Source organism: Brachyistius frenatus, unplaced genomic scaffold (assembly GCF_029030835.1).
Source record: "Brachyistius frenatus isolate BFR_SWC_R1_liver_20210118 unplaced genomic scaffold, ASM2903083v1 Contig_51, whole genome shotgun sequence".
In the NCBI taxonomy this organism is placed as follows: domain Eukaryota; kingdom Metazoa; phylum Chordata; class Actinopteri; family Embiotocidae; genus Brachyistius; species Brachyistius frenatus.
In genome coordinates, this window is record NW_027210650.1 from 2582568 (window position 1) to 2604561 (window position 21994).

The 21994-nt window shown below is 46.7% G+C and overlaps 1 protein-coding gene across 7 annotated transcripts in view; it reads left to right on the forward strand.

Moving 5' to 3' along the window:
* The first annotated feature begins 290 nt into the window (after positions 1-290).
* sdk2b (sidekick cell adhesion molecule 2b) overlaps positions 291-21994 on the forward strand; it is a 247209-nt gene continuing 225505 nt past the window's right edge. For all 7 annotated transcript variants that reach the window (XM_069704629.1, XM_069704632.1, XM_069704630.1 and 4 more), the window contains exon 1: positions 291-665. In XM_069704629.1, the coding sequence (XP_069560730.1) occupies positions 578-665 (88 nt within the window). In that variant the 5' untranslated portion in view covers positions 291-577. The remainder of the gene's footprint in view (positions 666-21994) is intronic.

Genomic DNA, 21994 nt, shown 5'->3' on the forward strand with positions numbered 1-21994 from the left:
CCACTCGGACGCTGGGAGGGTTGAAGTTTAAAGTACCGGGAGAAGAAGAGGGAAGAGAAACGGCATCTCAAGGACGCTCAGCCGTGAGTGAAAAAGTACCGAGGCGCAGCTTCGCCTGCTCACAGGTGCAGCGAGAGATCTGGACTTAACCTGGATTCATCGGACTCGAGTTGCACCCGGCTCTTCAAAAGGAAAAGACCACGCGCGCTGCTTCGGCTCTCACGGGAACACCATTTAACAACCCAACGGGGGGTGGAGGGCTTTTTTTGGTTGTTGTTTTTTGTTGTTGTTGTTGTTGTTGTTGCGGAACACGTTTTAAGACTGTTAAGACGCGCGCAGACCGTTTGACCGAATTTCGCCCCGCGGCTCGGTTTCCCTGCGCTCCCCGCCGTCGGTGCGCTTTGGCCGACTCGAGTGGTCTCGGACCCGGAGAGAGAGAGAGAGAGAGGGGGAGAGAGAGCCAGCGGCAGAAGCACAACCACCGGGACTCGGGCGCTATTTCGATCTCGCCGGGCACTTGTTGTTGTTGTTGTTGTTGTCGTCGTCGTCGTCGTCCAGTCTGCCCGGTTTGGGGACCATGTTGGAGGACTCCTGGAGCAGATCGATGTGGCGCGCCACATGGATTTTATGTTTTTCCTTATTCATCCGCTCCACACAAGCTCAAGGTAAGATGGGTGGGGAGGGAGGAGGAGGAGGGGGGGGGGGGGACTAACCGGCACCGGCTCCGGCTCGGTGCGGGTTAGTCATCACGCAGGCCCAACACCGGCGTCTCCCGGTTCCCCCTCGCTGTGTTGTTTGTGTGTGGACGCGTTTCAGGTGCGGTGGCATCGAAACCTGTGATTTCTTCATTATTCGGATTTTGATAGCTTCCAATTTCCTCATTAGGCTCCACATCGCGCGCGCGCACACACACGCGCGCGCCGGCATCCCCCCCCCCCCCCCCGCTGCTGTTATTTCCTTGATCAAACATTTCAAGGAGACTTTCTCCACACGCGTGTTCCTCTGAACTTCACACGCATCCCAAACTTCAGATCACACTCGTTAATGTTTCTGCATTTGATGCCGCTCGAGTTTGAAAGGAGTCGGAAGACCCGACGTTATATTTACAACTTGCTGTCCTCTCCGGATTGTGTGAACATATGTAACGAGCGCTCCTAATGACACGTGTCATTAGACGCCAAGCTGTTAGAATGTTAAGCTGATTAATAAATCCTAATGAATTAATCATCTCTCTCTCTCTCTCTCTCTCTCTCTCTCTCTCTCCCGGAATCTCCTTTTTATTTTATTTATTTATTTTTTTAAAGCGCGCAGCAAACAAGGCGCCGCAACATGAACTCGGTACATATCGACGTGCAAGCGATGAACGCGGGGCACATGAAGTATTAAAAGCAACAAAAAAAAATGTATTGGTTTTCTGAGAGTTATTGAGCAGAGAGGAGCTGCAGCCAAAGTGTGGCCGTTTGCAGTTTGTTTATTTTCCTTTTTTTTTTTTTTTTAAACAAATTTTAAGCCAAATATTATTATTATTATTATTATTATTATTATTATTTTGTTTTTCATGAGTTGTAGCCAGAGCTGGAGAACGACTCAACTTCTCATCGCAGTAATCCCGCCAGATCCCTGTAATATCTCTGTGTCTCTGGTGCCCAGCAGAGAGGGAGGCTGTACTGGAACCTCAGGCTGTCTCCACCCCCCCCCCCACCCCCCAACACATGCCTTCAAGGTGTTAGTTTTAATGCTACATTTAGTCTTTTCAAGATGATGCCACCATTGATTCCATTTTTTTTTTTATGGGAGGAAAGCTCCTTAATGGTCTGTCGGAGACGTATCAGGATGAGAGACATCACCGTCGCTTTGATGGAGACGTTTTTGAACGTACGTTTATATCAGTGGTGAGGACAGGGGTTGGGCACCGTGGGGTCCTTGAGGTGGCTCCGGGGGGGGGGGGTTGGGGGGGTCCTCAGCAGAGTGCATCTTAATTGCTATAGAAAATGGAAGAATGATGATCTCTTAACTGAGGGGCCGTCTTCACTCTTTCACACGCTTTCGCATCACAGGCTGTACAAACCTCTCCGTATGTTTGACCCGTCATTCATGGGCATGTTCACTTGTTTTGGAGCTATCAGTACGTACTCTTGATTGACACTCCCAGACTCCTCGCCTCCCTCTCCCGCTACACTCGGTTATGGATTCAGGTGTTGCTGCCGCTGCGAGCAGAGAGTATTACCTCTGGAGATATAGACTGTAAGCCCTCTGTGGGGGTCACTCAATAATGCGATGTCGAAAAGATGTGGAGGTGGGGGGGGGACAAACGAGGCAGATATCCATCATTCGTGAGGGCATATCTTAACGCCTGACATTTACAGGAGATTGATAACTCGCGTGTCCCCGGGATTAAGAATCCTGACATTGTTGTTTCCTCTCTCTCTCTCTCCGGCTGTATCTGCATCTGATTCTGAGAGCTTGGCCCCCCCAGTACCCCCCCCCCCCCCCACAATCCCCCAATGCTTATTTAACCAAGCAAGTTAAATAAGAAACCCATTATTTACAGCGGTGGCCCGGGGAGAAGGCTTTGCCCTTGTTTTTGTTTTTTTTCCGCCTTTTTATATTTTCAGATGGGTTCATAAGGCAACACGCACTCCTGTGACTGTGCATGCTGGGGATGAAGGCTGCCAATCACTCCCCCCCCCCCCTTACCCTCCGTGCTCCGTCCATCCAGCAGCGCCCCATTACGTAGTCGCTCCTGGGTCAGAAAATGTAGGAATTAATTGGACTCTCTTCAGACCGTTTCGGAGCGCGGCTCATTGAAAGTGACCCCGGTGTGGGCCGCTCTCTCTTTCCAACCCGATGATTAAAGAACATGATGAGGCGAGTAGCGTGCCTCTGGATGGACATGTCAGCTACTGCTTGCCACATTTTTAATGACCAGTCCACCGAAACAGCTTTTTAACGACGGGAGAAAGCAGCCTTCATCAGACCGGGGCGCTGTGAAGTCTTTGCTTTTTGGGCTTGGTGAGCGGAGAGGGGGACGATCTTCTGTTCTTTTATTTTGGTTATTGTCATTCATCAGCATTTGCGCGCAGCAGAGAAAAGAGGAAAAAGTCTCAATGTAGATAAATAAACTTCATAAGTACCTGACTGATGGCTAGAATATGTGCATTTGCTCTGTCAACAGCCGTCTGTGTTCCGACCAAAGACCCTTTAACACCCTGTTTTTTTTTTATTTAAATGCTGACACATGAGCGCACACTCTTCTTTTTTTTTTTTTTTTTCCCCATCTCCCTTAAATCGAGTTTAAAAAAGCCATCCTCCAAACTTGCCCTGGATATTTTGTTTAAAGTGACAGTTATAAGAGCCGTTCGTCATGTCCCACTGTTCATTCCCATTCATTTACTGAGGTCATGCCGAGACAATGCTGGGCTCGCCTGCTGCTTTTGTCATTTCTAACACGTCTATTTTGGATCTGGCAGCGGCGGGGGAGGACTCTATTGGAATGTCATGTTTGGCATACATACTTCTACATCTCACAGATTAGGCTGACTTGACTACAGCGCCACTTCAGGAGCTTTATAGGGACTTGAGGACTTCATTCTGTCAGAGGCGTGGTGCTCAGATTAACATCCATAACTGTGGTTATGACTGTGTGTGTGTGTGTGTGTGTGTGTGTGTGTGTGTGTCGCCGCTCGCATGGAAATCGGCTATTTCATGCCGTTTGTGTGGCGAGGACGCACACCACGTTTGCGTAGCGGCGGTCTGTTTTTAGCTTATTGTGTTGGACACGGGCCTCGACACGATAATAGAAGTCAAGGATGGCGTCTCCATCTTTCTAAATCTGTTTGGAGATTGGATGGAAATTGTGCGACTGGAAGGAAACGCTTGGAACACAGTTTGGAGCGAACCTTCTCGGCCGCTTCAAGAAGAAAAAGTCAAATTGGACGTGTTCTTAGCACAGGCGACCAAATAGGCCGCACAATCAGAGACGTGCCGCGGACGTTTTCAACAAGCCGAGTCGATGGCTTTCAGATGACGAGGTCGAAGCCGCAGTTGCGAGTGGCAGTATTAGATTGTTGTGTTGTTCAGGTTTTCATCGTTTGTTTCCTTGATGTAACGCGTCGTCTTCTGCGTGTACGCTCGAGAAGCCAAATCCCTTCAGAGGTGCAACGCAGACGTCAGCCGTCTGAAGAAGTGTGTATTCAGATGAAAAGACACTTCAAAATCGAGATTATTGATCATTTTTCTGTTCCCCTTCAAAGCAACCTTTGGTCTTTTGATGAGTCACACTTTTTATTCGGCAGCAGATACAAGTGCTCTTTATTTTTTTTTACTTTTTATTTTTTAGGATTATTTGAAATTGTCCTGACGGGATTCGGTAAAACGTAGAAAGCGAAGAGATTGAGATGGGCGTGCGAATGATTTGTGGCGACAGAGGGGTCGAGAGCATGTCTCCAGACTACAAATGTCCTGATTTGTCACTCATCTTAATTGACAGACTGGGGATCGCTGTTTCTTTGTAGCAGCTGTGCCCTGTGAAATGATTTTTCCAAAAAGAAGACGATGACGAAGAAGATGAAGAAGATGAAGAAGAACAAGAAAAAAAAAAAAAAAAGTGCTGCTGTCCTAGATCCCCGCAGCCAGCACTTTGGCAAAAAGGTCACAACGTATCGCTTTTAGTATTCAGGGCTGGCAAGAAAACTCACGGTCAAAGTCCACTGATAGATTTCTCTGAGGGATGTCTCAAGTTTCACTGCGCTACGTTCAATAAAACAAAACTTCCTACTCAAGGTCTGTGGTGGTGGCGAGACGGAGACGGAGACAGAGAGAGAGTTGTAGCTCAAAGACCTTTTGGTTTTCTTTCTGGAAAGCACTTCCAGAGCTTTTTGGAGTGGGACTGTGTTTATTGATCTCCCCCCCCCGGTTTCGCAATAGCAGTCAGTCCAAGAAGCTGTTTCTAAGTGGGACTCTGTCGGCACACTCTCACGGGGGGGAAAAAAAAACACCCAAATTAGACCAAGAGCATGCTAATGGCCTCGCACATGACAACGCCATAACAGAAATAAAAACAGAAACCTGCAATAAGTCAGTAAACGTCACGTACTGTCCTCAGTTTATCACGCGTTACGTCAAAGAATATAGCTTTTAGACAAGAGTGGACATTTGTGTTTACGAATTATTGAGAATATAGAAGTGTCAGAACACCAGCATCAATGTGTGAGTGTGAGGAGGAGGAGGAGGAGGAGGAGGAGGTGGAGGTGGCGGCGGTGACAGATTGACACATTTTCGGTGATATCCTTATTTAGATACATTAATATTCATCTACATGACCTGACACGTTCCTTCATTCATGCTTCTTAATTCCACTCCTCGTGTTTATTCCCTGTCCAGCTTGGTTCTGGCCGGAGGCGCCGCCGCCCGGATCTTTGGAACCAATCTGAAGAAGTCTATTAGTGAACTTCTCACCTACTGATGGCCATAAACACAGCTCAGCACTTTTCACACCCTCCTCCTGCGGATACATTGCAACGCGTCTTGCAGTGCAGTCACAGATGCGCGCGACCGTAAACAAGCTCCGGTTATTTGTCCGACCGCGGCGGACCGGCAGCGACGTCGCCCGCCGGTTTTTGTGAACGGCCGTTGTGACGCCTCGAGTTCGGCACCTGGCCGGCGCCATCTCTGCTATTACCGAGGGCTTTGGAGCAGGAGGTGACCATGTTTGTCCTGTTGCTCGACTGCCCGCCTCGTCGATGTCTCACTGTGACTTGAAGAAAAAGAGCTCCCCGATGACGCTCCCGCCACCATCAACCGTCGCCGGGCCGATCTCGGTCCGAGCGCCCGCTGAGGGAGCTAGCGGGACACGGCCACCTTCCCTGTGTCGGTACCCCACCGAGCGCTCCGCTCAGTGCGTCGACAGGCTGATTATACACTTGTGGCTGTACGACTACAGAACTCCTAAAAACCCGACTAGAAATAACATGCCTCCGTGCAGTGGATGCGTTGATACAGACGAGCATAAAAGGCTTAAAAACATTCCCTTGAACTCACCCGAAAGCGACTGTTTTTCGGATATTCAGGCTTTTTGGAAGGACTTTGGATTTCGTGGCTCTAAAACCGAAAATCCCACCCGGGCTTTAATACTTTAATGCAGCAGGTGAAGATAAGGTCAGCCTAACTTGGAGCGAGATGGCATAAAAGTGGTGCCAACGGCATGGGCTCGCTCCTCAGAGGGTGCTGCTAGGTAACAATGCCGAGGCATAATCAATACCATTTCACAGCTATCTTTTTCAGGGACTACATTTGCTTCTTAAATTCCCTCATTGGCATGCCGGCCACTTTTCATTTCTCTTTCTCAGTTTTACAAAGTTTAATCCCTGAAATTTCAGCCAGTCCTGCTCTTTTGAAATGCCAGTTAAGTGACCTCAATAAATGACAATTTGATTTAAAAGATTTAGGATTGTACTGTTTCTTCTTTTCTTTTTTTCTTCCCCCCTCCCCACCCGAAGTGCCATGCAGCTCAGACAGTTTGATCAGAAAACGAAGCGTCACGCTGGGGGCGAAGATGCGGCAGTCCTTACTCACAAATAGTCTCTTTTTAAGCCCCTGTCATGTTGCCCGCTGCCTTGGAACGCGGCACAAAGGAGTCCGGTTAGTGTTTGCCAGCGCTGTCCTATTTGTATTTGCATGGCTATTAATTTGGGCTCTGGAACTGGGAAAAGAGGCCACCCTGGTCCAGCTGGGAATTGTCACTCTACACTGAGACGGGCAAAGGGTCAGCGCCGAACGACCTGCGGGGCTGAAAACAATTTGGAGTTGTTGTCAATTAAAACAAGCAAAAAAACCAACAGAGAACCCACTCTCGTTTGGCTTTAGTAGTGACGAGCTGATGTCTTTGTTCAGCCATTTTTCCTAATTGGGACTGTGAGTGAACTGGATTAAACCGCTAGTCCTGATTGTCTTTTTTTTTTTTTTTAATTAAAAAAAAAATAATAATAATATTTTTTTTTTTACTGTGACATAGTCTTACACAGCTCCTTTGATCATTTCACATTGCAAAAGGGCAAACTGGATTACCTCCCCAGAAACGATTGCTCAATTTGTGGCCTGTGTTTTTAATGAGAGCACGTTTACTTGTACAATACGCTTTGAATGTACACGAGGGTCTTACATTTCTGTGCATTTGTTAAACCTGTGCGTTGGTGCACCTTTATTTACAGGTGTTAGCATTTAGCCTTTGATGCACAGTGAGGAGAGCGCCGATAGCTTACATGTTCATCGTACTTGGCTTTCAGTAGGAACGCTGCAGCGTTTTTTTGTTTTTTTTTTTTTTTTCCCTTTTGAAGCTTCTGCTCCTTTTTTTTTTTTCGATCTACTGAGTGCGAGTTGCAACAATAAAAGCTCGGGAGTGTAGCAGCTTTTTTTTCGCGCTGAGAATGGATTGAGGGATTCAGGGGGAGCACATTCCACCTTGTTTTAATATCACCGTGGTGGAAGCGTATCGCTGCGTTTCCATATTTGCTGAGGCAAGTTAACCCACAGTTCTGCAGTCTTACAGCCTCCCAAATTAGCATCTGGGGGCCTTCTGTACTTTAAAAAAAAAAATTTTTTTTTGATCAGATTCAGTGCCTCAGATCTGCTCCTGCACATGTCCTTCAAACCGGGCTCCGAAATGACCGCAGCGCAATAATAAGCGAGAGGTACGGATGTGATTATGGACTTGAACTTTTCTCTCGCTATTTAAGAGGGCCATTATGCATGCTGCCGCAGGCGGGAGGGGAGCCAAAGTCAAGGCCTGTTTACCATCATCCTCCCCTCATCCGGCTAGATGGAAATGAGAGCGGACCTCGGAGTGACACTGGCTTCGGGAGGCCCCCCCAAACCCAACTCTCTCATGTGGATCCTCGTGTGTTCACAATTGAAATGCGCTCAGATTGGCTGGGGGTGAAGGGGGGGGGCTCGAGAAACCACCTCTGAACCCAGTAATTGCTGCCCCCCCACCGCCCCGGGGTAGGTGTTTTGTGTGAGCGCGAGTGTCTGCAGGTGCACAGTGGAGTTGCATGCGTATATAAGGTGTGTGTGCGTGTGTGTGTGTGTGTGTGTGTGTGTGTGTGTGTGCGCGCGTGCTTGTGGCTGTGCGTCTTGTATACAAGTGGTGGCCGGTATGAGCCTACAGACCGGTAAGCAGTCCTAACTATCGCAAACTTTGACACGCTGTCACACACCGAGCTCCCCTCAGAGCCATAACAATGTCCCGGCGCCGCTGGATGAGCAAAATGAGGAGGAGGCGGCGGCGGGAAAGCTGCATTTCCAGTTCATAGACTTCATGATGGGGCATTAAGTTATAAATGCTTCGAGATATTTTGTAAATGAAAAGGCATTCAGGCTAAACTGCTCTTGTTTCCTAGTTCTAGCTTTGCACCACCGGCATGTTTCTGTCTCGGAGAAGCCGAATGACGAGCAGATCCATTTAATTGCTTGGATAGGGATATTGGAGGGTCTGAATCGATTCTGACAATCACGCCATCTTTAACAGACATCTCATCAAAGGCCCATTCCCTTTTTCGCCATTTCATTACCCGTCTACCCGGCACTCGGATCCGCTGCCTATTTACCCATCCCATGCAGGAATAATGGGGCCTTCACCCCCAGTTGGATTAATCAGCCATAACCATATGCTACCGTGTGCAATTATGCTGCAATTTTGACCAAGGGAAACAGCTGTTGCCATTTGAAAGGGTGGAATAAGATTGTAATTGCCTTAACTTTGATTTGTAGGGTGCTTTGATTTGATGAGAGAACACATTTTATGCTTTACATAATAATAACGCGGAATGAAGAGAACTATTAGAACGTGCGACTTTTTCCGCTTCCAGATGCATTCGGAGGATAACCTTGCTGTTATGAGCTATTACTCACACATTATGGAACGAATGATCATGTTTATTCATTTTTGGGGTTGAATGGGCTTTCTATTTTCAGAGGATATGTTTTTGGATTCAATTGTCTAATGACATTTGAATATGTTTACCCGTTGTGGCGCCGTAACCTTTCGGTACCAGAGGTTCTGTAATTCCCCAGGTAAGGCAGTCACGGCAGAAGTGATCTCGGCCGACATCCTTTACACGGAAGCATCCGACGCCTATAATCTGCTAGCCGACTATTTTACACACTTTTTTTAATTTTTTAATTTTTTTATCAATTGGCCGAATTTGATGACAAAAACCTAACGACTCTCCGAAGCGTAACGTCTGTGATGCATTTGCAGTCAAGCAATCATTTTTATGTAGGATTGGAGCAGCGTGAAAATGATTGTTTACATTCAACGGAAATATGCGAACGATCTCAAGGAACTTGCCTCTATAGGGTTGTTCTGCCGAATTTCAATACTTCTAATATTCAGACCAAATTGCTCTGATACTGGCTGGTATTTGTCATTCGGTAGTAAGTTTTGATAACTTGGCTTGGGTTTTTAAAAGTCCTGATTTCTGCCTGGGAAAGGTCAACTGTCGATTGGAAATTGAATAGTGTGCACCATTTGTTCGAGCCTGTTGACACACTGACGAATAGATTGTCTTCAAATCCACATGATCTCGCTGTATTCCCGAGATAAGCAGGATATATATTGAAGATGAGGAAGGGCGAGAGTAGGTGGATGATTCTTAAATAGTGTGAATACGCAGGAAAGCAAAGTTTTAGCAAGAACGCCTGTAAAAATGAACCAAGCAGGCATCAGAGTTTGAGATGTTACCGTTCATACAATTTTGTGCATCTTTTGATCTTCCAGCCCCATTTCTTTGCACTTGTCAGTGGAGTAGACGGCACAAGAGGCGCTGTTTGAATTTTTCATACTGCTGACAATTACTGGATTTCTTTTCTGAAGCTTTTAAAAGAGGGTGTACTAAATGATGCATCCCTTCCTCCGCAGTTGTTAGATTATCTCGTTTTTGTTGTTGTGTGTGTGTTAATAAGCTAATGAATATACACACTTTGAACTGATTGAGAGGTACAAACGGGCGAACGCAACGATCCGACGTCTCCTCGGCTGTGTGTGTGTGTGTGTGTGTGTGTGTGTGTGTGTGTGTGTGTGTGTGTGTGTGTGTGTGTGTGTGTGTGTGTGTGTGTGTGTGTGAGGGGGGTGGGGGGGGGCAATATTTCCGCCACCTTTTAACAGAACAATAAATGACTGCTTTCGGTGGCACCGCTTTGAGAACTGTGCTTAAATTAATGCAAGATTGTTCTTATTTTCCTGTTCTTGTCCTTGTCAGATTCTCAAGAGCCGGACTCGAGAGAATTAAAGGCACGGTCGCCTCAATAGAGACGTTTCACATCTCTGAAAAAACAGAATGTTCTCTGCTGGTGTTTGTGCATTGATCATGGACGCCTATGATATTGCTTTTGAAGAGTTCTTTTTGACTCCTGCCAAGCCTCATGTAAACACCAAGCACTGTTCCAATGAGTTTCTTTTTTTTTTTTTGTTAGCAGATGTACCTCATAAATAGAGCGACACACAGAGGGGAGGGGGTGAAGGGCGGGTGGGGGGGGAGGGGTGATGGCAGCATTACTAATTAACCGGAGGCTAATCAAAGCCTTTTTATTTGAAACTTTGTCTGACATTTTTATCCCTTGGAAGTCAGACGAGCTCGTGATCGCTTCCCCAACCAGCTGCTCATCCATCACCACATCCAGCTCCCCTACTGCTTTCTATTCGTTGGTTTAGGATCTGATATCACCTGCTAATTGAGATGCCGCCTTTATACGACTCTTTAAGGTGGAAGAGCGGTACCCCCCCCCCCTCTTTGAGAGAACCGCGCGCTTTCGCAGCTCTTCTTTTTACACATTACAGTCGAACAGCTACCCGAATGCAGATTAACATCTTGATCATCGTTCGCTTGGATACACTTCACACATGACCAAATCACTTAACACTCTTAGCTGTAGACTTAATGGGAATAACCCAACGATAATGGAAGGTGACGGAGTGAGATGGATCTTTGGGCGCCGGGCTTTGACCCGCGGCGTTACTGCCGCTTGACCTCGGCTCAAGGTCGCTTGCAGGTAGCCTCGCCGCACGCTCGCAGAGGCGAAACTCGCCCGCGCAAACGCGCACGCATTCACCGCTCTCGCTCTCTCTCAGCCGAGCAGGACAGGAAAGAAGTGCTCCATCCATCTTGATTTGTCAATAGCTACAATTTTAATTACACCTGAGTGCTGTCAGCCTGCCAAGCTGGGCGGGGAGTATTGATTCACTCCGACTAATTGATTAATTGCTGTGTTCAAGGGTGCCGTCCCCCGCCCCCTCCAACTCCATCGCTTATTATGGCGTTCTCTTCATTTTCTCCCTCCGTATATTGTGTTTATAGAGTGTCAAGCTTTCAACTGCAGGGAAAGCGTTGTGCGGAATGAGTGCGACGCTTGTAAAAGACGACCCCGCTGTGTTTTACTCCGGTGAGAGTGGCATATGAAGGAGAAGGGGGCCCTATTGTTACCGTTACAGCGACAGATAACGACCGAACGCTCGGCAGGCATCGCAGTACATCACTGCAGCCATTATGTGACAGCTAAAGGGGGGGGGGGGGATTTGGAGGCGAAGCTGGAGACCTTTTACTCAAAACTGTAGCTTAAATTTGTGTATCTGTTTCTCACAGCGCTCAACTGTCTGGTGGAATGGACCTGCTGCCTATTATACTGCCATCTTGGAAGACAGTACAAACCGGTGACAGAGGAAGGAAGCGCCGGCCCGGCGTTTCGGCCGGCATCGCTACCTTTTTCTAAATCTTCCTTCCTTCCCGGCAGAAAATCTTGAAACCTCTCGTAAAATGACCAAACTTAAGGATCTCCGAAGCTGCTCTTGTGTCACAGTCAACCCGACCACCAACCTCACCGGCTTGAGTTTACGTACAATCCACCAGCTTTGTCGGATCCAAGATCACAGACCATAATTGTAGTTTCTTTGAACACAATAAAAGAGTCGAATTCAGCTTTGTAAAAGATTTGAGGACATCGGTAAAACAAGAGACTGCTCATGAAACCTCTGGAGACTTCAATGACTGCTGTGGGTATTTATATGGTCACATTTTTAAATTCCAGCTTTGTCTTTTAAATATTTATACTCGGTGTGCGGCTTTATTTAAACAGAAGTTAATGAGTGTTTTTGACATTGTTTGTTCTTTGTGGCCGGTAGGAGGGGGTGGCAGCGGTGGGTGTGTAGTTACAACAGACGTGATGACTAATGGAAAGACTGGAGATGGGCAGGAAATACCAGACGGTCAACCACTCATTCATCATCCAAAGTTAAAATTGTGTGACACCGCAAAAAGATGACACACAAAGAATTCAACTGAATGTGTCTGTTGTTACCCTGTCTTACCGTTTCTCTGTTAAAACATGGACTCCTGACGAGACGTAGTTCCTGAAAATCCTTAACTCGATTGGTTATATTTGCTTCGAGCGCATGTGATTGGTCGACCTCCCTGTTGTTGGGTAGCAGATTTTGTCCTTGCCAGAAATCCCGGCGTGCACAGCTGAAACAGACTCTCTGAGCCTCGCTTTGGCCTCTCTAGGAGTGACAGTTTGACGTTTTGTAAAAAAAAAACTTGCACGCACGTAAATGTCACGTCAGGAAGGACATTTTTCAGTGGTATTAGGAGGTTGGAGGGGTGTCTTGGTGGCATGAATCAAGGACCGCCATGTGGAAAGCAGAGGTTCGACTCCTGTAGGTAACATCATTGTTTTATTTTTTTGTTTGTTTGTTTCCTAACCCCAAACATGTTCTTTTTCCTTATTTGTATGTTTTGACTTTCAGTCTCATTTTCCTGTAAATCACACGGCTAAACACGAGCAGTAGGTTTCATTTTGGTGCTCCACACTGCAGACATTATGAGCACAAAGGTCCTACAACAGGGTTTATGTGCGCATGTAGGTGCTCGGCGACACGGACAACATAAAACATCATTACGTGAAATTAAACATCATTATGTGCAGAATGTTGTTCATTTATACTCTTGTTACCTGTGATTACTTTATACAGAAGAGACAGAGTGAGCCCGTGTGTTGGTCGAGGGGAGTGAATGAGGTGGGGATTGCTGCAGGGGGCTGCATAGACGTGTGTTCCAGGATCGGTTGGCTTACATAGTCCGACAACAAAGGCGGAAAAGAAGTGTGACGTGTAATCAGTTCTCTTTAAAAAAAACAACAACAAAAAAACAAAACACAGTCAGAGAAGCCGTGAAGACGCAACTGTGAAAGGTTTTGTGTGATGGCCAATTACTTCTTTCATTCCTTCAGGAAGTTGCAGAACACAACACAATCTACGCACAGGTCCGCCATAACCTCATCCCCCTGTGGTTTTCACACACACACACACACACACACACACACACACACACACACACACACACACACACACACACACACACACACACACACACACACACACACACACACACACACACACACACACACACACAAACAAGCATATTCCCCTGCATGAAAAAAGGCTACCTTCATGCTGCGAGGCTTATTCTTGCAAACACTATCTACTTAAACAAACACACACAGAGGCAGAGCACTGCATGCTAAAGACCCCCCCCCCCCCCGCCCCTTTCCCCTCCCCCACACCCCCACACCCTATGCATCGACACCTATCACACATGAATGTCGTTTGTATGGAGCTGAGCAAGACAGGCAACACTGTCTTGATCATGAAACAAGGGACACACTCACAGGGGCAGAGTAATGAGAAAAATGCAAAAACCCATTTCTTTTTGTTGAACGTGTGTAATTCAAGAGCAGCCTGCTGGTGTGGCCCTTTTTTGGAATTGATTGTTTTGGCAAGCCTTAAATTAACACGCCGACATTTTGGAAATCAAGCTTTTTTTTCTGTTTTTTTTTTTTAATTTAAATTTTTTTTTTTTTAAATCATTTTAGATCGATATATAGCACAAAGAGTTGGGTTTGCATAAATGTTCTACGTAGAAAAGAAGCTGCTTTCTGGAACATCATTGATATTTTTTATGTTTATGTATATATATAATTGGACTGAATAGTTTGGGATCATAATAAAGGCTAATTGCGAGGTGAAATATCTCAGCTATATGCAGTAAGTCTTAATAGGAACTTTGTGTTGGAAATGACAATCACACATATGGCATCATGTGACTTTACCCAAGAAAAAAAGAAGGTGTTTAAGGACCGCAGGAACTGTGTTCCGGTCTTAACATCAGTGGGAGTTCCCCCTTTTTTCGTGTGGCTTTTAAGTTCCTATAACTCCGTTTTGTGGGACTTTTTCAGCTCCTACCCGTGGACAGGTACTTTTCCAATCGCAATAGGAGCTGCGCTGATGTAAGTGCACCGCGATTGGCCGAACACAGGAGGCCCAGGCAACCGCCATGTTGACAACACGGTGTAAACAGCGAGCTAACGGTAAACTACAGCTACGAACGAAGTTGTTTACATCGGCGGTGGTAAGAGTTTCAAATGGAGGCCGAGAAATGGGCCGACGACGAGGTCCAGGCTGTAATTAGCCTGCACGCATCAGAGGGAGTACAGCGTGACTTCCATTCGACGAAGAGAAACATCCAAAAATGTTTACACCGCGCTACGTCCCTTCAGAGTTCCTGTTAGCGGTGTGAATGCAAGCTGCAAAAGGCTTTAGAACCTGTTTAGTTCTTGGGGAGGGGTGGGGCGGAGGGGCGGGGGGACTCTCTGGGGGGTCGTTCCTCTCAAGAAAGTCTGACAGTTTGCTCCGAATGCGTCTTTAGATGCAGCGTCCTGGTTCCTCCCAACTTGTTATTCCTCGGGCCTCTGCAGCTGCTGCCTCGCCCCTCAGGCGCAGGCACACACGGGCCCTAATCGTCCGACCCAACCGGGCCTTGTCAGATTCCCCCCAAAAATCTATCTGCACGACCGTCGGAGTCAGATTTGCCCGCTAGTCCGTAACACGTCGTCACGGCGGTTCACCACAATGATGTACCGACTGACAAACACAAACAAGTTGTGTGATCTCGAACTAACGGCGCTCCGGCGGGACTCCTCCGTTTCACGCCGTTCTCTCTCTGACTGACTGGCAGAATTTCTTTTCCCTCTGTTATCACCGGGAGAGAGGGCTTTGAAATTTGACAGACAGCCGTGATCAGAAACTACCTCTCCGAGTCTGTTACGGGAGGCAGATGTAGGGGAGGCGCGGGGTTAATGCCGGCAGCTATCAGCTGGACTGACACACCAGACAGACACGCTGTATTTATCTTTGGCCGCTCGAAGAAAGAATCTGTCGGACTGCAGCCGCGACTCCGGCCAAATCCATCCCCGTTGTTCAGCCGGAGCTCGAGGGGGCAGCTGTGAGAGCGGTGGGCTGTCAACTGTCTGCTGCCTCCTCTGCAGGTACAGCCAGGCAAGAATAACCTGTTTGACTTTTTTTTTTTTTTTTTTTTTTGGGCCTCAAGCCTCCATTCTATCCCATCCCTCTTCTTCTTGTTTTTTTTTTTTTTAATGGTGGTTGGCGGTTCTTCCACTCTCACTCTTTCACTTTTTTTTGTTCTCTTTCTGCTTCGCTCAGCTTCTTTCTTTGTAACAAGCTTTGAGGGATGAGGAGGGAAAGAGAGGGAAGATCAAAGCGAGCCCGCACACTCTGCCCTCCGATATCATTAGGATATCTCTGATGGCATTATTCAAGTTTCTGCCATGCCCGTGTGTGTGATTCTGTCTGCGTGTATGTTTTTTTAAAATCTGTGCTCAAGTGAGTGTGTGTGTGTGTGTGTGTGTGTGTGTGTGTGTGTGTGTGTGTGTGTGTGTGTGTGTGTGTGTGTGTGTGTGTGTGTGTGTGTTTGCATACATGTACGTGTAGCCAGCATGTGGAGTGCCTTCCTCTGGCATGGGGCCCGGTGCTGCCGTGAGGGCCGCCCTTCAGCCCTTCCATATTGCGCAAGACGTCCAAGCTTCCCCTCCAGCGAGGTGCACGAGGGAGCTGCCCCCTGTTTGATGTCACTTCTGTTTTGCTCTGATATTCCTCCGACAAAGCCTCACAGAGCAGTCGTGCACAGAGGCTGAAATAATGGAGAAGCTCTATGACGGGAAAAAACATCTGGCGCATTGCGTGAGCAGAGGTCCCGAACCCCGAACCCCACCTGCTGAATCGAAGCTCACCTCTGCCGCCTTTTCTGCACTGGCGCTATTTCATCTTTTAATCGTGATCAACAAATCCAAGCAACCAATTAGAATGAATGTGCCGGTATCAACCGAGCGGCGACCAACAGTGACGTCACCCATTTTTGAACGGCCGTTATGAAGCCTCAAGTTTGGATTTTGGCCGGCGCCGTCTTGCTGTTTTCCAACGGTTTGGAGCCGGTCGTGACCATATTTGGGCGAGCCGGCGGAGCGAGCGGTGGATCTGACTCGATCTGATTGGAAACCCGCCGATACTACGTCCCGCCCACCGATAGCCGTAACCTGACTGCACCACAGGCCTGTCAATCAAACAGACACACCGGAACGGGATTGTTTTTCAAAGGACGGCCAAAAAAACGAATGAGAAGAAGCGACTTTAGCGAACCAAACCGAAATAACTCGTGGAGAAATTGTATTGACTGAGACTTATGAGACTAGTTGAATGTGACTCTATGGAGCCGGAGGCTTTTTGGAACCAACCTCTAGTGGCACTTGCTGGTATCGCAGCCTCATTTTAGTGGAAGTTGTGTTCCACTTTTATATTCAGTCAATTGCATAAACCAGCCACTATAACGGACGTCTATAATGCAAATGCATTGTACATAATGATAATAATTTGTTTGTTTGTGTAGTTAACTGCAAATCTTAATATTTGGCCAAATGCGGTTGATGCCTTTCCTGGGTTTTGATGCGCCTTCCACATTTTATCGTAGAATACATCCACTTGACAAACAGTATGTTGAAGAATTTTCAGTTCCTTTGTCCCTTTTGCATAATGCATCATGGCAACCCATATAGCAAATATTTCAGATTTGCCGTGCCTTCATAGACTCCCGGCCTTTTCGTCCGCTTGATCAGATGTATGCATTCGAAATGTCCTGCTGCTCGAGATGTCATTCTGATACGGTGGCAGGTAAGATGTAGGAATGGAAATGAAAAGCGCTGTGGGCCAGCAATTGGACTTGTCCAAGTGAACGTGGGTGCGTAGCCCTCCCAGCGTGTGTGCTTGTGAGTGCTTGATTTCACCCGCACGCCTCAGAATGTGTTTGTGTATGTGTGTGTGTGTGTGTGTGTGGGGGGGGGGGGGGGGGGGGGGGCTGGAATCATGATTTATTTTTTTTGTTGTGTGCTCCTTCCAGTATCAACTTCCAGGTGCACCTGCACAGTCGGACATTTTGCACACAATGACTTTACATTAACAGCAAACATTACATCTCTGTGTGCAACGTGCTGAATATTTAGCATCTATCTGTCACACATTATATTTGTTTTCAATAAAAAAAAAAATGCCTCGAGGAAGAAAGCAAACATAAACAATAGGTGTCAGGGGGGTCAATTACGTCACACCTGAATGAGTTACTATTGGAAGTAAATTTTCCTGCTGACTCGAAGGCCGCCACTATGTTTTTCGTGCCTTTCTATTCTTCACACGTGGCGTGATCTGTAGCTTATTTGTCGTGCAGTGGGCCTCGGCTGAGCGAATACTCACGTGGCCTCATCGTGCACGCGCATGCGCGTGTCCGTAACGCACAGTCGCCGCAAAACCCAGCGAGGACCGCAGAGCTGCACCTTACGAGAAGGGGGGGCGAGCAAGCATGCAAGATGGAGGGATTGAAGGATCGAGAGAGACAGGGGCAAGAGGGAGGGAGGGGGGGCGATGGAGTCTGCACAGTTACTGAATCCATAAAGGATGAAAAGGGCCTTGGCAGGAGTCTTAAGGGGCTAATAAAATAAAGTTCTTTCAGATTAGTTAGCTAATAGAGCTGTAACAAAGTGTCGCGTCTTAACGCTGAGGGGAGCACGGCCCCCCGCGCGCTCCCTGTGATGAGGCGGGTGGAGGCCGGGCGGGCTGGAGGTTTGTCGGGGGGGTTAGGCTCTCGCGGAACACCTGCTGTGAAGGAGCCCTATGGGTCTGGTCGTTCAGTCAGGGGTGAGCAAGGAGACAAGGAGGGGAGGGGGAGCCTACCTGGCATGAAATTACTCTCCAAGCAGCTTTAGTACTTACTGGATGAAATCAGCGCAGCGACTGTATTTTTCTTCTGTAAGCTTAAGGAAATTAGTGTTTTCTGTAAGGTATCAGGCACCGGTTTGCTCTGCACTGCTGATGCTCACTTTTACTTATACGACAGTGAAAGTAAAAGTTACAAAGGCTATTATGTGGCACATCGAACGGCGACTGGCTGAATTGTATAGTGGAATCCTTGAAACTTAGAGAGGAGTGCAATCATCCACAACATTTCGATGTAAGTGGATGTTTATCTTGCCGATCTATTCTTTCTAATCAACAAGAAACCAAAGGAACAAGTCTGCATAAAATGGATTTTATAAAGGGAGACGACCGTATTGGAGCAAACCGTGAACGTGAGCATTTGACGGCAGGAGATTAAAAGCACTAAAAGGATCACATTGGCACTGTGACGGTAATAAAAGATGATAATTATGGGGAGACGGGAAAAGAAGCGGGCTAAAGGTGCGTTACTTTTCTTTGTCATTCATTGAACGAACTCCAATAACTTCCTGGAGCCTTGGAACCGCAGCTCATTTTGCAGCTGTTAGTCATCACCACTCTCACCAGAAAGCTGCGATTCATTCTGGGTTCTTTTCATTCTGGGCTGTGGCCGCAAAAGTGCTGCATTCAATCCGTAACACCTCTCTCCAGATGACACGAGGTGCGCTTCCTCTTTTTTGGACATCTCCTCTACAGACGCAGGACCGACCACGCCTCAGCCTCTCTGTCTTCCTCCGGCTCGGTGCTTATCACGGCGAGGTATTGTGATGACTGCACACCGTGTGCAGAGTGGACAAATAGAAGGCCTTGAATTCCGCCGAAACACTACATACAGTATGTGCATACTTCAAAAAAAAAAAAGCTGATTCTGTTGATGGGATGAAACTGTGTTCTGTTTGTGTTGAAGAATACAAACTGCAGCTCTCTGTGGGTGGTGTCCTGTACGATTTAAGGTGGCCCTGAGAGAGAGGAAAAAAAACAAAAATGAAGGGGTAGAAAAACCGAGAGGAACAAGAAGTTCTCTCCGGGGACCGAACTGGGGGGAAAATAAAAGCGTGGAGATGAGTAGAAAGTACCTTGTCTCTAATAACAGTGAGTGAGGCGCTGCCTCTGCGCGTCATTATCGCAGAAACAGTTAATGAGAGGCCTCTCAGAGTGGAGACTGATTGAGTGTGTCGTCGTCGTTGTTCTCTGCTCACCCCCACCCTCGCGCCCTCAGTCGGATCCTACTCTTGTTTCTTTCTCACATCTCCGTCTCTCTCGATCTCCACTCTGGCTGCTATTTGGAGAAATCCTCATTGCTCTGCGATGTCTTGCAAATGATCACGTTCTTTTTTTTTTTTTTTTTTTTTTTCTCCTTTCCTCGTTTAAGATGGGGAGAGTTTTATCTTGAGAAAAGCCCGTGTAGGTTTAACTAGGCTCGACGGTGGGCGGGCGCATCGCCCCGAAGCGTGTGTTGGTTTGCGCGGTAGTACGAGGGCATAAAGCTGCACTTCCATTGTTATTTATGAGGAACTGTATCGACATTTCACGAGGCCTACCCATAGACTTTGTGTCTTTGTTGAGAGTGGTGCTAATTGCAGAGTTGCTGGCTTTGACTTAACAGCAGACCAAATTCAATCGAACAGGTATATTACAGCGGCTGTAGCACTCTGCTTGTTAAATGTAAAAAGCCATTACCTGGACTGAAAGTACCGCACGGAAAATGAACCATCATCCGAACAGTTTGATAATTTTGCAAAGAAAAAAACCAAAAAAAACTGATGTTAAATGGAACTATTCAAAACATATACAAGTCTGTTTTTTTTATTATAGTTTTAAAAATGCTCGAGCACAATTGCCAATCATTGGACCCGTAATAGGGACCGGAACCAAGGAGGCACTAAAACGACTCTTAGCTGAAGTTCTTTTATGTGTTGCACTGGAACACACACACACACACACACACACACACACACACACACACACACACACACACACACACACACACACACACACACACACACACACACACACACACACACACACACACACACACACACACACACACACACACACACACACACACACATGAGCAGAGAGGAACACCAGCAATTTCAGCTACTCGCTCAAATCATTCTGTAACCACTCTGCTCTGGGCCACTCCAGGTTTTCTATTTTCCACTTCCCAAATCGTTCTCCGTTCACAGTGAGAGGAAGCTCGCTCTGGTTCACTCCGCTGCAAATATGATAAATGCTGCCCTTTAGTTGAATTAAATAACACAAAGGACCATTTTGGAGGTGGCGTTGTGGCGTGCAAGGCTGACGGTAAGGCGTGAACAGAGGTGAGCAGGTAGAAAACACGCATCCGCCTGAGAATGTTTGAACTTGAGAAAAGACATTTCCTGTTATCTACACTTCGTTTATGCAGACAGTTGCAATTGGAAAGGAGTATTAACAAACAGACAAGGATGGCAAAATGAACTAAAACCAGCTGGAACGATAAAAATTTAAAAAAAAAATCCCATTCAATATAAATAATGTTGATCATCGACAACAATCTTAAATCAATTTGATGTAAAAAAAAAAAAATAAAAAATCTAAACTAGATTCATTAGATTCATTGTTGTTGGGGAACAAAGGCGAGAGAAGCCCGTGGGATTAATTTATATCTTTTCAAAAGATGAAGATGAGAAGAAGCAAAACGGCTTGAGAGCTCCAAATTGGGCATAAACCTCTCGAAAACCCAATCGCTCTTTTAAACGTATTCACTGTACTGTTTCACTGTACCACAGCGCACAAAATGACAAATAAAATCCCCTGAACTCCTGAAATCTGTGTCAATGACAACTTTCCTTGCATAATGAATCCACTGAGCGAGTGCACTCCCAAGACTTTTCTTCCTCTCCCTATATTTAGCTAATTCTCTATCTGAGAGAGAGCGATGGCGTCTTACTGGGGCGGATTACACGACGCCCATTCGGAGCTCCTGAGCCGTTTCGTGCTTTTTAAAAATGAAATTAATTGAGAGCTTTTGTGTTCAGTAACAGTCCCTGTATTAGTCCCATGGTTTTAATTTACCCCTTCTGGTTTATTCGGGGGGCCACTTGTTTGCTCTCGGCGCCTCTCTGGAATTCGATCTTTGCCATTTCGCCGCACCGCTGCTTGACCAGAAACAGAGAGAGTTTAAGTGGGGTACCATTAATAAAGACTGAAGCCATAGGCCGCTGTTGTAGCTGATGCTGTAATGATTAATGAGGACCATCCTTTAGCCTCAGTGGTGGTATCTCTGTTGAATTAGGCTCTGATTATCCCTGGCTGGGTCACACATGACTAATGACTCCTGGGCCTAATTCATCCTTCCTTGAGCCACGCTCTGTGGAATAAGCCAACGCATAGAAGTGTCTGTTTTTCATCTGACTTCTATTCTAAAAGCTGGCACGCGTTTTGCACATATTTATGTGTATTTACATTAGTTCCCACAACAAATATGGCCTCCCTGTAATTTTATTGCCCCTATGATGGCTCCTTTGCCTCATGGCACCATTTCTGCATAATTAAGATTTCGCCATTAAAATGTGGGATTGTTGTGGCGCCTGCTTAACTACAATATATTTCCCTTCCCTAAGGGCTGTTTTTTCCATTAGGACTTCATGAAATGGCTTTTTGTTTACTCATTATTATTTGGTTTTCATAGCTGGTTTGTAATTTGTTAGCCTGAGTAGGAGGAGAAGGCAGGAGCGGTTGGTATGACACTGCGTAAGAGATTATCGTCATGCCCTCTGCCCTCAACGACATGCTCAGGAAATTGATTTATGAAGGGAAATATAATGCACAGAATTGTAAATCTGCAGT